We start from the raw sequence: 14,760 nt of genomic DNA, 5'->3' as shown, positions 1-14,760 counted from the left end.
GGTTGGAAGGGGTTTCCCACCTCCCTGTCTTTTGCATGGGCTCATGCCCAAGGCTCTGGGCTTTAAGCCCTAAGGCTCCTGCTCCAAGCCTATGTCAAGGGCCGACCCCTAAGACTCTTGCCTGAAGCGTCTGGGGCAGTCTCACCAAGCAGAGAACTGCAGGATCTGCAAGCGTTTTCATACCCGGACTAAGAAGGAGCAGGACTTTCGCTTAGGACAGCTCCCCATGGAGCTGTCTCTTGGCTCTCAGCCTCCAGTGGTGCGCCAAGACCTGGCACCGAGCGCTTCGCTACGCAGCGCCCCAGCTTCAGCAGTAAGAACGGCAACACAGTCAGACTCTGATAGAGACCTGCGGCACCGATGTTCCCCAGTTCCTTTGTTATATGGTGTGCTGATGCTGCTCTCCATCCCAGGGGTAGCTGCAATTTGGTAGTGCTGTATGGTATGCATATGGTTTGTAAAGTTCTTAGGGATAAAAAGTGCTTTATAAATTATGTAAATGTTTTACTTTAAAATGTGAGGCATGAATTGAATATTGTTTTGCAGTTCTCAGAGACAGAGTTTAGCGCTAACCGGTGATCTAAGTGTTCTTGAAATGACCCGAAAGGAACTTGAAAATCAAGTGGGATCTTTGAAGGAACAGCATCAACGCGATGCAGCTAGTCTAAAAACTCTACTCAGTGAAGCTGAGAATCAAGCAAAGGATGTTCAGAAAGAGGTAAAAGGAAAGACATTAATTCCTGTTATGATTGGATCCTATGACCAGCAACTGATATTTATGCTAGCTAGATGGAAATACAGTGAAAATAGCTATGACCTCAAAACTTCTGAAAATTGTTATTAGTGGTTCTGTGTCAGTGGGACTTGATGCACAAATGAGGAAATATGTGAACCTTAAAGGGAAGCTCAAATAAGATGTGTGTTTGGCAACTTTCTAAATACTTGCTTTTACTCTGTTTGTTAAGCTGTTCATGGGCAGCTTTCCCTTACGACTACCATTCAGATGGCAGATAGTCAGTCATCTTCTTGACCACAGCATTAAATTCCCAGTAACCTTTATAAACAGGTAGTAACTGTTCTGAGACAATTTGTGTATTATATTAGACGCACCCATTTTTCCTAAGCACTAGGAATTCACATCCTCTGCAAAGATGAGTGTCCTTCCTATTTAATAGAGCCTCGCTTGGATCCTCAGGACTTTTGAAGGTGATTAAGAAGTGCATATGATAAAGTTAGAACCCTTCAAATGAGGCTGCTAAAGCACACACTCTATGGGGGAAAAAAGCTGCAATAGTTAGTTCCTTTTCTCATGAACACAATTAGAAAAGCTTTATCCAGCCACTGGTGGATTTTTCATTATCCTTTTTGTAATCCTTTTCCTTGCTTTGTCATAAATTCATCACCATGATGTTATATACCATTTTCATGTTTCAGAAAAAAATGTAAATTAATGTTAACATATAACATTATAACTACAGAAATTCTATATCCATAAAGGAGCTGCTACTTTTAGCTCTTTTATGGATATAGAACTTTTAGCTTTGATGCTTAAAGCAATGGTTTCTAGCCCTCCAATGATCTGTTGTGAAGGTTACCTTGTAGCCTATAAAATAATTTGAATATCTATAGACCTTGAATGATAGGAAGAAGCTTCCCTTGACAGAGGAATGTTTGACACATTGTCTAAGCGCTTTTAATCACACTTGTGAAACAATAGAATACCAATTCAAATGTATTCAGTATGTTTTTCTACATTTTCAAATGTATTGATTTCAATTACAACACAGAATACAAAGTGTACAGGGCTCACTTTATATTTTTATTACAAATACTTGCACTGTAAAAATGATAAACAAAAAATAGTATTTTTCAATTCACCTTATACAAGTATTGTAGTGCAATCTCTTTATTGTGAAAGTGCAACTTACAAATCTACATTTGTGATGTTACATAACTGCACTCAAAAACAAAACAATGTAAACCTTTAGAGCCTACAAGTCCACTCAGTCCTACTTCTTGTGCAGCCAGTCGCTCAGACAAACAAATTCATTTACATTTACAGGAGATAATGCTGCCCGCTTCTTATTTACAATGTCACCTGAAAGTGAGAACAGGCGTTCGCATGGCACTTTTGTAGCTGGCATTGCAAGGTATTTACATGCCAGATATGCTAAACATTCATATGCCCCTTCATGCTTCAGCCACCATTCCAAAGGACATGCTTCCGTGCTGGTGATGCTCATTTAAAAAAAATGCATTCATTACATTTGTGACTGAACTCCTTGGGGGGAGAATTACATGTCTCCTGCTCTGTTTTACCCGCATTCTGCCATATACTTCATGTTATAGCAGTCTTGGATGATGACCCAGCACATATTGTTCATTTTAAGAACACTTTCACTGCAGATTTGGCAAAATACAAAAATGGTACAATGTGAGTTTTCTAAAGATAGCTACAGCACTGGATCCAAGGTTTAAGAATCTGAAGTGTCTTCCAAAATCTGAGAGGGAGGAGGTGTGGAACATGGTTTCAGAAAGGTTAAAAGAGCAGTATTCAGATGCAGAAACCAAAGAACCTGAACCACCAAAAAAGAAAATCAACTTTCTGCTGGTGGCATCTGACTCAGATGATGAAAATGAATGTGCGTCGTTCCGCACAGCTTTGGATCGTTATCAAGCAGAGCAGTCATCGGCATGAACACATGCTCTCTAGAATGGGGGTTGAAGCATGAAGGGACATATGCATCTTTAGTGAATCTGGCACGTAAATATCTTGCAACACTGGCTACAACAGTGCCATGCGAACACCTGTTCTTACTATTTATTGTCCCTCTTGATTAATGAGGGACACCGTCACATTGTGTTTGGTGTGGCACATAAGTTGAATATATTCAGGTGTGGCTGTCAGTGGAGTTCGCCACCAGCACACTGTAGTTTCACATGACATGCTATAGTGAATTCATCCATCTTGAGAACAGCATAATTCTCCCCTCCCCCCCCGATGTGAAAATATTTTTGTTTGTGTAAATGATGAACTCCAGAATTAGTGGACTATCTTAGAATGTCCTAGGCAACTTAAATCATTCTAATGAAGCATCACTGTTGATTATATCACAAACAAAGCTGGGTCTGATCTGGTTAGCAAATGTATGGGAAACCTACAAAGGAAAACTCTGAGTGTGGTAGGAAGTAGATTGAGTAGGAGAAATACTACTTTGAGTCCGTTCTGAACTCATGCCCTGTATGTCCTTAGGGGGCATACTGTGGTTGGATGTGCTATTTTTTGAATGAAATGTAAAAGAGTTACTGAAGTTGTCATTAAAGTTTGCATATCACTTTATACTAGTGTTAGGGGAGTGTAGCCTCAATTTCTAGGCTAAATTTTGATTTGTGGTGTTATATTCTGCCTTCTTAAATTCCCTATGCAGTTTCATTTGGATAATGGTGGTCCTTACTTACTTTTTTAAAACAAAGTGCGGTAGTATGCACTTTTAGTTGCTGCCTTCTATCCAAGAAGAAGGCTGCATTCTAGTCGTAGCTGACGTAATTTATGAATATAACATATGGCATTAGTAAAGATGTTGGTATCATGCAAGATAAGCCGTTATATAAATAAAACTTTGTTCTCCTTTAGTTATAGCTGCAGTAGGATGTTATGAGTCTCTTTGCTACCAAAAAGCAAATGCATACATGCAGCTAGTTCTAAGCCTTCAACACAAGGGGGAGAAATCATAGTAAAAAGGAAACTTAGAAGACTGTTTCAGTAGGAATGGAAGAAGGTTCTTTGTTGTAGTTTTTCTTTGGGATATAAGATGGTTTTAATTATCCTCCAAACAGATCTCTCATCTGCTGTTTTTATATAGAACTGCTAGTTCAGACCAAATTATCTTGAAACGTGGTTGATAAAGGAAGAGTTTTTCTGAAGCTTCATTGACTTACTTTAACAGAACTTAACATCTAATGTCCAATTTAAGATGAGTCTGTAGATGATTTTTTCTTTGCCTTTAGTATGAAAAGACACAGACTGTACTCTCAGAGCTGAAGTTGAAGTTTGAGATGACTGAGCAAGAAAAGCAATCAATCACAGATGAGCTCAAACAATGTAAAGACAACCTGAAGCTGCTACAAGAAAAAGGAAACAATGTGAGTCTGTACAAATTATGTGTGGGCCTCTGTGATGGCAAGTCTTGTGTTGATTGTGACAACATCTGAGTGTTACACAGTAAAGACCAGATTTTCAAAAGGGATGTGTACAAAAATCCACCTGCAAATGCATACCTAATCTGTGCTGCCCTACTGTCTTTGTACATGCAAGTAACCATTTAGATTCCTGTGTATTTCCATGTGCAAATATGCAGATTGAATACACAATTGCAGTAATAGTGCACATAAATTAGGTGCATAACTGCATACACTGTTTTACACATGTCCCTGTGCTTCTGCTCTCTTTAAAAATATGGACTAATGACTAGCAAACAGAGCCAGGTAAAACGTTTTCACTTCACAAAAAAATGCAAAAAATCCTCTCTGAAAATCTTCTGTACAGAAGTCAAAAGACCTGGATACAATTTTAGTAAAAATAACAGGAAAAACAGATCTTTCCCAGGATATTTTCCTTCTGTGTGATGGTCCGTTCAGTAAATGTTATCCTCTGACTGTCTCCTGGTCTTGCCTCTTAAGGACAAAGGGCCGTGATGGGCTAGTACTGCACACGTTGAGAACAGTGTTCCCTCTAATATTTCTCACCCATGTGTGGAATGAATTTTATTATGTGCACCAATATGAAGGTGGTGTGTGACACATCACCTTCATATTGGTGAACATAACAAAATTCATGTGGTGGGGGTGGGGCCAAGGGTTTGGAGTGTGGGAGGGGGCTCAGGGCTGGGGCAGAGGGTTGGGGTACAGGGTGGGAGGGCCCTGGCTGAAGGTGCAGGCTCAGGGCTGGGGCAAGGGATGAGGGGCTCAGGGCTGGGGCACAGGGGTGTGAGGGTTCCAGCTGGGGGTGCAGGTTCAGGGGTCGGGCCAGGGATAAGGGGCTCAGGGCTCGGGCATCGGGTTGTGGTGCAAGGTGTGAGGGTTCTGGCTGGGGGTGTGGACTCTGGGTTGGGGCTGGGGATAAGGGGTTTGTGGTGCAGGAGGGTGCTCAGGGGCTACAGTGGGGAGAGAGGACTCCCCCCAGCTCTCTCTCCCCATAGCAACACCTGGAATGGTGGTGAGGGGCACCTCTCCCCGGTGCAGCAGCTCTGGGGCTGCAGCTGCAGGATAGGTGCTTCTCCCCTGGCCCCAGCAGGTCTGGGCTCGGGGTGGGCTGCTGCAGCTGGGTCCAGGCAGGGAGAGGGCTGGCCGCAGTTGGCCCCATGCCGCTCCAGCCATGCTGGCCCAGTGGGTATGGGCTTCTCCAGCTGTGCCTGGCACCAGCCCTGGCCATCCTGCCCCACCCCAACCGTGGCTGGGCCCAGGCCACTCTGGCCACGCCTCGCCAGCAGGTCCAGGCACAGCAGGTTGGGGGCCAGGCTAGGTGGGGGTCAGGGAAAGGGCACCCCTGCCCCAGCCATGGCAGGTCCCCGGGCTGGTTCCTTGAGCGCCTGCGCAGAGCTAAATAGGCTGCTGCAGAGCCGCGCAGCTTAACTGGGAACTTAGGCTGGGAAGTATAGCTCAAATGCACTATGCTTTCCAGCCTCAGTAACTAGAATGGTCTTTTCTGTAGTAATTTAATTTTTAAATATATCACAGGATGGAGTGTACTGCCAGAGACAACTTTTGGTGCCTACAAAGCACAGCGACCTCTGAATGCCACTGACACTGTTAGAACTAATATAACCCCTGTAGACTTCTTAACATGCAGCAGAATTGGGAGAGGAGGAAAGAGAAGGGGAGGCCACATTCACGCTCTTCTTTTTGCTGTATGTGCTGTTCTTGGTAATCTCACACCAGTTTCTTTCCTGCTTGGAATCCTTCCCCAAATTTTTAATGACAGACCACGCTCTAGTGGTCCCTTCTGGCATTAAGCACTGTGAGTGAGAGGGAACAGGAAAAAGGGCCTGTGTCAGCAGGAAATACATTAGAGGTATGTCTGCACCGCATTGTAAACCCAGGTCTTTGGCACCCACGTTTGTGGACTAGATGTTTCCAAGCCCATGCTTGAGCATCCACACTGCATTCAAAACTTTGGTTTACAATTGCTGGACCCAGGTCTCACAACCATGTTAACACACCCATGTTGCACTATGCAGACCTTCTGACTTGGATCTATAGCTTGATCTGCGTCCAGACTGCAAACTGACAGGGCTGGGACCCAAGTCCCAGGAGGACTTGGGCTCAGACTCACCACCCGATTGGGTCCTAGAATTCGAGTCCTGAGTGCTTGCTGACTTGAGTCAGATTTTGTGTGGATGGTAGGGGGGGTTGGGCTCAAACATGAGTTTATAATGCAGTGTAGACATCCTCTGAGTGGCTGGTGGTAAGTACTAGATTCCTTACACTTAACCTTTTAAGAACCTGGACCTCAGGAAGCAAACTAAGTATGTCAGTGAAAAACTGGGAGGAAGGACTGAGGGGAAACAAGAGAATGGGGAGGCTGGAGGAGGTCAGAATAAAATGAGCAACAGCCAAGAGTGTACGGAGGAATTCCTAAGAGGAGTCTCAATTCAACACTCATGGGGTGACATTTTTAAAACTTTGAAAATTTAGTTAAGCTTGGGCATTCTCAAGAATCATCTTGCTAGGTGACTCAAAATATCCTGAAGCTTCCAAGGGCCTGGAAGTTTTTTCCAGGTACTACTAATCTCTTCTTGTGGCTGAAGCCATCATCTTTCACCTCACTCTTGGCTAAGATTTTTTGGAAGAAAGGACACCAACTGTGGAACTTCCTCCCTTTTTGGCCTGCCAAAACCTGAGTTTACAGATCTTCAATCATAGTGTAAGGGGCATGTTTTTAGTCAAGCATTGGTTTGACAGGAGGATAGCAATGAGGAAACTTTCATTATATTTCAGGGTGGTGTGGGGAGAAAATAAAAAGTTTGTCTTGTCTTTTGTGGGCAAGTACATTTAAGGTGGTGGCTGCCTTTAATGTATGTCATGCATGTTGTATGGGTGCATACAGCATACAGCTAAAATAAAATGCAGTAGACCATTCTATGTGCTATAAATGCTAGAGGAGAGAATTCCTTTACTCCATTTGCAAACTTATATTGGAAATCCACAGGATTTTTGTGTTCCTCTTTCTTTTGACGGGGTGAAGAATTAATTTTAAAAAGCAATGTTATGTTCTAAATGCATAGACCTATGGAGTTACATGTATTTGCATGTTTGTAGTTTATTGATGATTTCCTGAGACTTGAAGTGATGGATTTATCCATGTGAATGGTTCTGAGCATGTTAAGTGCTTTGATCAATTTGAAATCCTTTTGGCACTTTTTTGACACTGCATTGATTATTTCTACCACCATGCTTCTTGTGGGAAGATGTCACTTGGATTTTCAGCACAAACTACAAGAATGATACTGCATGAAAATGCCTTGATTATAATTACACATAACTTGCCCATTGGATATTGCTTTGATTAAAACAAATTTAAATTAGCATAAATTCAAGGCATGTATTGCACAGGGCAGAACACCTTCTAAATTTCATATATGTTGACCTTTATTTGAAGTTACGCTATGAAATGCCTGTATTACTTTAAAAAAATCTATTAGAAACTTATTCCATGAAGTCTGTAAACATGAGTTTCTCATATTTAGCTGACTATACAAACTCAACATGGCTTAGCACAAAAGAGCACTAAAAAGACATCTAGCATGATCTGAACTTACTCCTGAGTAGGTATGCCTACACACATATATAGCCAGAGAAACAGAAAAATCAGGTGTCTTCTAAGGATAGTTTAAAAAATAAACTTAGTTAATGAGTTAATTCTCATCACCTATATCAGTCACTCCTTTTAAATTGAATTAACCAATGCATGACACAGGATAGAGGTTATCCAGCCAAAGCTCAAAGAAAAGAGGTGTGTTAGTGTCTATTAAAACTAATTGAACAAATTTCTGTGCAATTAAAACATTGAGACGACAATGTATGTGTTATGTCGAGGGCCTGAAATTTGTCTAGAAACACAACATTGTCACAACGTGAGAGATCAAGACTTAGCCCAAATTGCTAAAAGTTGGACTTATCAGAAGCTGATGACCTGGTGGAGATTTTCATCTCCCAGGGTCCCCTGATGGATATGTACTCCATCATTGTGGTACACTTCATTGCCAATGTTGAATAATGTTGCAGTCTCATAGAAGTGTCTTGACTACAGGGTTTCCATTGTGATATAATTGTAAGTTATTCATAGGAAGAGAATTTTTTCTTGTGGGCAGGAGGCTGAAAATTGCTGAATGTGAAGAAATGGATGAAGAATCTGTAGTGCTGCTTGGACCTTCTGAATATGCAGAGTCCACTGCATAGGGATGCCTGAATGAGGTTTCATTGTGTAAAGGAAAACCCTTGCTCAGTCTCCCATCTTTTTTTTTTTTTCCCCCTTTTAAAAAGGAAGACACTAATGTGATAGTTTGACAAATCAGTCTAAGGCTCATTTGGATCTGAAATCCTAAATTCTAAGTGGTGACAAAGGGCTTCCTTAGAACATTTTTCTGCTTACTTCATCTTATTTTTAAATATCCATGTTCATTTGAGTAGAGTGGTGTACTAACTTTGTATACCGAATTAGATCATGCTGTATCGTCTTAGATGTCTTTAATACATTTCGATTAAAACAAAACTCACTCTGACTTATTTTCCCCCATCTAAATCATCTTTACCTTATTGATTTTATAGCAAAAAATGATTTTTAATATCCCTTCCCTTCTTTAGCCTTCCATATTACAACCCGTCCCAGCCGTATTCATCGGCCTAATCCTGGCTTTCCTGTATTGGTGTTACGGCCCATTGTGGTAGAGAAAGGTACAAGCACTACTGTTCAGTCAATGTATGTTTGTCCCTGTCGCCTGTTTGTGCCATTTTTGTAAAATAGTGCATGGTGAAATGCTCACGGATATTTATTTACCTGAAGCAAACCCTTCATTTAATATGCCGTAGTGGTGATGCTGTCAAGCTGAACAATCAACTAATCACTTAACATCTGTGTGGTTTCTTTGTGATATTTCTAACTATGAATTAATTCTAACCTAACGAATTTTGAATGTCTCTCTTCTAACTTGGTCTCAGTTTGTCTTTAGCAAAATGGGGCATATTTTGTGAAATACTGCAGTGATAGGGCCTGAAAGAAAACTAATTACTTAATCAAACATGGAAAATGAAGAGTTTGTCTGTTTAAATTGAAATTTGGTCCTTTTATTTCTTATTTGTGGATTTAGAATGTCCTCTCTGACTTTGAACGCTTTTTTTCACTTTTCTCACTACTGCTGTGAAAAACGTGGAAAAAGGACAAGGTGGGAATAAGAGATAGGTGGTGGGTTTGCATTCTTAACTCTAAGCTTGCACTACATTTACAATGTCTCCCAATATGTCCTGTGTAAAATACTTGTTACCCTTGACATAAAATAATAAAAGTTATCTTGATAGTATCCACTTAGCACGAATATCTCAGAGCTGGCTTAAACACACAAAGCAAAAAAGTTGGATGCTGTTATTGCATAGCATAGGCCTAGCAATACTTTTGCGCAAACAATATTAGAGCATCTTAATCCCTCAAAGGTTTAAGAGGAGATATTATCCTAGGTGTGTATTGTAACGAAGTTGGAAATACAGTAGGACTAAAGAGACTCATTGTGACATGCCATTGTGATGACACTTGGAGTTCCTTGTGGTAGGCCAAATGTGGTTTGTCCCCTTGGTGTCAGGATTTCCCAACGGTAAAGGTTCCTGGGAAACATATTAGTGATGTTTATCAACAGGTGCTCAGGACTTATCGGAACCAAGGGGTAAACTGAGTAGTGTAAACTAGAACAAATATGATATTGATTTTTTTTTTTCTCCACACAGAGACAATGGCCTTGGATGCCTCTGATGGCAGCTTTGGTTGCTGTAACAGCTGTGGTGCTGTACCCAGGCCTAACCAGAGCTTCTCCATGAGAACTGTTGTTGAATCCATTCACCGTCCTCCCTTTAGAAGCTGTCATCACTCACATACTGGGGAAAAACAGATTAATTCTCTTCCTTTTTACCTCTTAATACAACAAAGCTCTGCGCGAGAACAGTAGTAGGGTCATTTGCTTTAAACTGTATAAAATGTATCTGTCTATAAAGAGGGAATAAAATTATGACTTCATTCTACTGTGAGCAATATTTTTGCTTACAATTTCATGTAATTTTTAAATTAGTATGTTGGGATTCTAAATACTATTATGGTGGCCTAAAGTAGGCTTCTTGGTACCAAATTATTTATAATGGGTAGGTTTGTGGATATTTTACTTTAGAATCTGATTGCCAGATTTAAAAGAAAAACACATTTCTGATTTGGATACCCATGCCAAATAACCTTACAGATACTTGGAAACAGAGACAGTATGCTCAGTGCCTTTCAGTTTGAAATATTTTTTTACATTAATGTTCCATTCTTACTTGCTGTAAGTCACTGAGCTAGTGGGAACAAGACTTAAAATAACTTCTCTTTCCAGGCCTTTTGAAGGAAACAAATATTTTGCTTCAGTAAAAATTGTTCTATTAATAATTTTGGGAATAAATACAATTCATTTCCAGCCTTAAAGAGATAGATAAGACATTGGATGGCAAACACCTGCCTAGGATATTGTGTGTGCGCGCGTGTGGGAGTGTGTGCTTGTGTGTGTTCTTGAGTGAACTAAGGTATTTCTGGGAGCAAAATCTTGGTCATTTGATGGACATAGTGCAGTGATCCAATTTATATTACCTTTAGTTCGAATGTAATTTATTAAATTCATATATTTAAAGAGACATTCTTTAAAGTCTGAATATTTTCACACATATCACATTTTAGCAACTTATTTTTTCAGTCATTTAATACTTTCAAAACTGAACTGGAGAAATAATATTTGTCTATTTAGGTAAGTTTTTACTGAAAACTTCAATATGGGAGTGCTACAATGCATCTATGGGTAACTGAAAAAAATCCAAGATAAGCAAGCTATTGCCAAGTTAGTCATCTAACTGGTCATGTATGCATCAAGTTAATAAGCTGAGAGAGTTTACTTTTGGTAATTAGAAACTTTTGCATCAATGTTACATGACACACTATGCATAATATACCTTCATACAGTGGTCCCCATTAAAAAGTTTATTTCCTAGTTGAAGGGTGGCAACTGTTGTTAGTTATCGACTTTTTGATTGGGTAACCACTGTAGTTAAACAATGAATTAAGTGTTGGCTCTAGTTGTCTTGTGCAACTCAACAGTTCAGTTAAAAGTTTTATTAAGGTCCTATATAATATACTAAAAGATTGCAAAGTAAAATGAATTCATCTAATGGAAATCTAAGAATAGGAAAATAATCTCAGCGAAGATTTAATTGGCTTTAAAATATATAATGGCAATCAACAGATGTAGTTGAATATTTAAATAGAATTTTAGCATATAATTTGCCTTGTGAGGTTTGAGGGTCATTGTCCTTTAATTAAAGGTTCTATCTTAAAATATTTGGGATTTGCTAATGGGAGGATTATTAGGTTTATGGAAGAATAAGCCCACAAGTGACTTTTAGAATATAATATTGGGTCATCTAGTTAACATTTCATCTTTTTCAGTTGCAGGAAGCCACCCAATCACAAAACACTCATATGCCAGTGGTACTCGGTACCTCTTGTATATAGATTATTGCAAATATTGTTCTGAAATGCTTTACTTCAGAATTACATTTTTTAAAGTAAATAATTGTTTTAAATCTATTTTGTAAAGGTATAAAAAGTACAATAGAATTTCTCGAGTACAGATTAAACTATTTGCACTAACACACGTGATGTGCATGATTTAATAAAATAACTTTACTCTCCATATGCATGTTTGAGTTGAATCTCATTTGAAAACCGCACATCTGTGTTAAATTCATTGTGTGCGAGGGATTACTACAATGTTTGCAGCATGTTTGATAATCCAAAAGGTTTTACTTTTCATTTCACATTCACACTGGTTTAAATTTAAATCTCTCTCCTGTGCAGGTCTAGTTTTAAGCAGAAAAGGAATGGGAATGTGAGGGGTTGGGGTTTGGTGCTGTGGAAAAATCTGGAAGAGAGGTTTTTTGTTTTGGTGGTATAGCTTGGAGGGTGCCTATGATGGGGTGGAAAGCCAGGGGAAAGGTGGGAGGGTGGTTATGGATAGTGCAGAGAGCTGTGAAAGGAGTTGTTGAGGGTAGTGCAGGAGCTTGAGGCAGTCTCCCTCCTTCTCCCACTAGCTTCTCTAGTTCTGCCCTGGCCCTTTTTTTCTTCCCCACCTTGCTCCATTCACCTTCCTACCATATCTACCTCCTCCCTGGTGCTGGCCTCCAGGCAGACCTGGGGTCTGCTGAAGGAGAAGAGAGGCAGAGAGGCCACATGAAACCTGAGGATATAGTAGCTCCTGGTGGCCAGATGCAGGAACTGTAAGCAATCCTTTCCACCTTGCAGCCCGGCTAGATTTAGCATGACAGGGCTGCCAAATTTGAGTATCCTGTGAGATACCTGACCATTGAGAGCCCTCACTATTTTCACAGCACTATTTCCTTTACACAAATACAAGAAATGTGAGTTTTCAGTAGTCTTCAAAACATCAAAAGCTGACAATGTTAATCTAGCATGTCTATTTAAAATGAGAAAAAAGTACCTAACTTGGTGAATGTATGTGCATGTATGCATATTTATATTCACTTTATATACACAGACACACATAATGTGTATACTTTGCATGGATGTGTGTGTTCAGTATATGCATCTGTGTCCAGATATACAATACAGTATTTCCCATAGTACAGTGCTCTTCCATGGAACTGTTAACTTATGCATGTTTAAAAGAGGATCAAGAATAAATTAAGATGCATAGTTCACGCTCCTTTTAGGGAATACCTGGAAGATCATTGGTTAGTGTCTCGGAATTTTCTGATCTCCAGGGTATTTACAATAAAAGAGAAGGTGGATAAAAATCTTTTCCAAACACAGCCACCCGACTGAGCACAAACCTGCCTTCCTAGCTGACTGTTAGTGCATATGTTTACAAAATTATCTATATTTACATGCACATCTACAACCCTTTTTGAATTACAAGGCCTGAGAGTAACTACTAATTAATTCAGTCTGGGGATTGGATTGTTGGGATTACAACAAAAGGTTGGGGATTTTTTTTGTTAAACTAACAAATCCCTGCTGCAATGAGAGCCTGTTAGAAGGTGATGAGCACCCTCAAGTTGCATTGAAGTTAATAATATTCGAGAGTCACTCAACATCTTGCAGGATTGGTTCCAGAAAACTGTTTCATCAGTTACATAGCCCAACTGACACATTAAAAACATGTCTCCTCTAACCAGATTATATTACTCTGTTTTAACATTTTTAGTCTTCTACTGCAGTCCTTACTGATGCAAAACTTTGACTTCAGTGAGTTTTACCTGTATAAGGACTGCAAAAGTAGACCTTTGCTTCACAACCTAAAGGGGAAATATAATTAAAAGAAAATACAAGCTTTTTACCTGTACCGTGTTTCTGAATTATATTAAAGTTGACCTCTCTTCTGTAATATGGTTGTGATCATCTTGTGATCAGATCAGTGAGCTCTTTTTGAATGATTTGTCATTTTTTTTGCCAAAGGAAATTTCAGGATAACATTGGTGATAAATGAAGACTGAATTTTATGGAGAGACACAATATTTTATAGAATTATGTTGTAAAGGAAACAAGCAGTCTTATCACTGAAGAGTCAGTGCCAGATTGACTGCTGTATGGTAGCTGGAGTCAATGTAACTATCCATCTCGACAAGTAAACTTGTGAATCCCAACTTATTTTCTGTCATCTGACCAAATTTTCTAGAAGTGTCATCAGTAACAGCTTTCACTGACCTTCACATGTGCATTCTGTCTCGTTCCAGGCATGTTTAAAAAAATCTTGGGTCATCAGTGTCACTCTGACAACTACAATACCTTGTGGGAAAGTGGCATACTTTCTGTAGTAATTTTGGAGTTACGGATATACTGATATATAGGTTTGTCATTTAAAACATACATACACACACACGTATGCACACATAGTGTAAGGCTATTTATGCTTTATCTTAACTTATTTGTCTAAAACTATTTTTTCTATCTTTCTTTATATCAACTCCTCTAAGCACTTTCTCCAGCTTCAAAATCAAAGTATTTTCTTTCAGTAGTTCTTTACCTTTGTTTTCATGTAACAAAGGTGGAACTCTTAGACTTTAAGGCCAGAAGGGACCATCATAATTGTGTAGTCTGACCTTTTTGGCAGATAACTTATTTTATTGGCCATCTTTCTCTAAGATTATCCATCCCTCAGTTGCAGCTGTTTTGTCAATTAAGAGAATGCTCTTGTTGACTTTTAGGGACCTTTACCCCATTCCACACCAACCAAAACAAAAGAAGGTGTATTCTTTTGATTAAATGTAATTCAGTTTCAAGTACTTTTACCATTTTCTAGTAAAGATGGCTGGGTGTGTATTTATCATTGGGCTGTAGTTACTCTGGTATGACTTTTGATATGACTTTGATTTTGGGTGGTCCTCTTTTAGTCCAGAGAGATATGGCTGTATAGCTCTGCTCTCTTGCTTCTGGAAGCAGGAATATGCAAATTAATCTCT

At 39.6% G+C, this 14,760-nt stretch overlaps 1 protein-coding gene across 23 annotated transcripts in view; it reads left to right on the top strand.

Moving 5' to 3' along the window:
* Positions 1 to 10,923, top strand: part of SLMAP (sarcolemma associated protein) — a 158,384-nt gene extending 147,461 nt beyond the window's left edge. For 13 of the 23 annotated variants that reach the window (XM_048856649.2, XM_048856638.2, XM_048856640.2 and 10 more), the window contains 3 exons: positions 547 to 718; positions 4,009 to 4,143; positions 9,994 to 10,923. In XM_048856649.2, the coding sequence (XP_048712606.1) occupies positions 547 to 718; positions 4,009 to 4,143; positions 9,994 to 10,083 (397 nt within the window). In that variant the 3' untranslated portion in view covers positions 10,084 to 10,923. Of the gene's footprint in view, positions 1 to 546; positions 719 to 4,008; positions 4,144 to 8,862; positions 8,953 to 9,993 lie in introns of all 23 variants that reach the window. The other 10 variants (XM_048856650.2, XM_048856660.2, XM_048856639.2 and 7 more) reach the window with 1 other exon arrangement.
* Positions 10,924 to 14,760: the final 3,837 nt, after the last annotated feature.

Source organism: Caretta caretta, chromosome 7, assembly GCF_965140235.1.
Source record: "Caretta caretta isolate rCarCar2 chromosome 7, rCarCar1.hap1, whole genome shotgun sequence".
In the NCBI taxonomy this organism is placed as follows: Eukaryota; Metazoa; Chordata; order Testudines; family Cheloniidae; genus Caretta; species Caretta caretta.
Note: the sequence above shows the minus strand (reverse complement) of the source record. Positions and strands in the feature narration are given on the sequence as shown.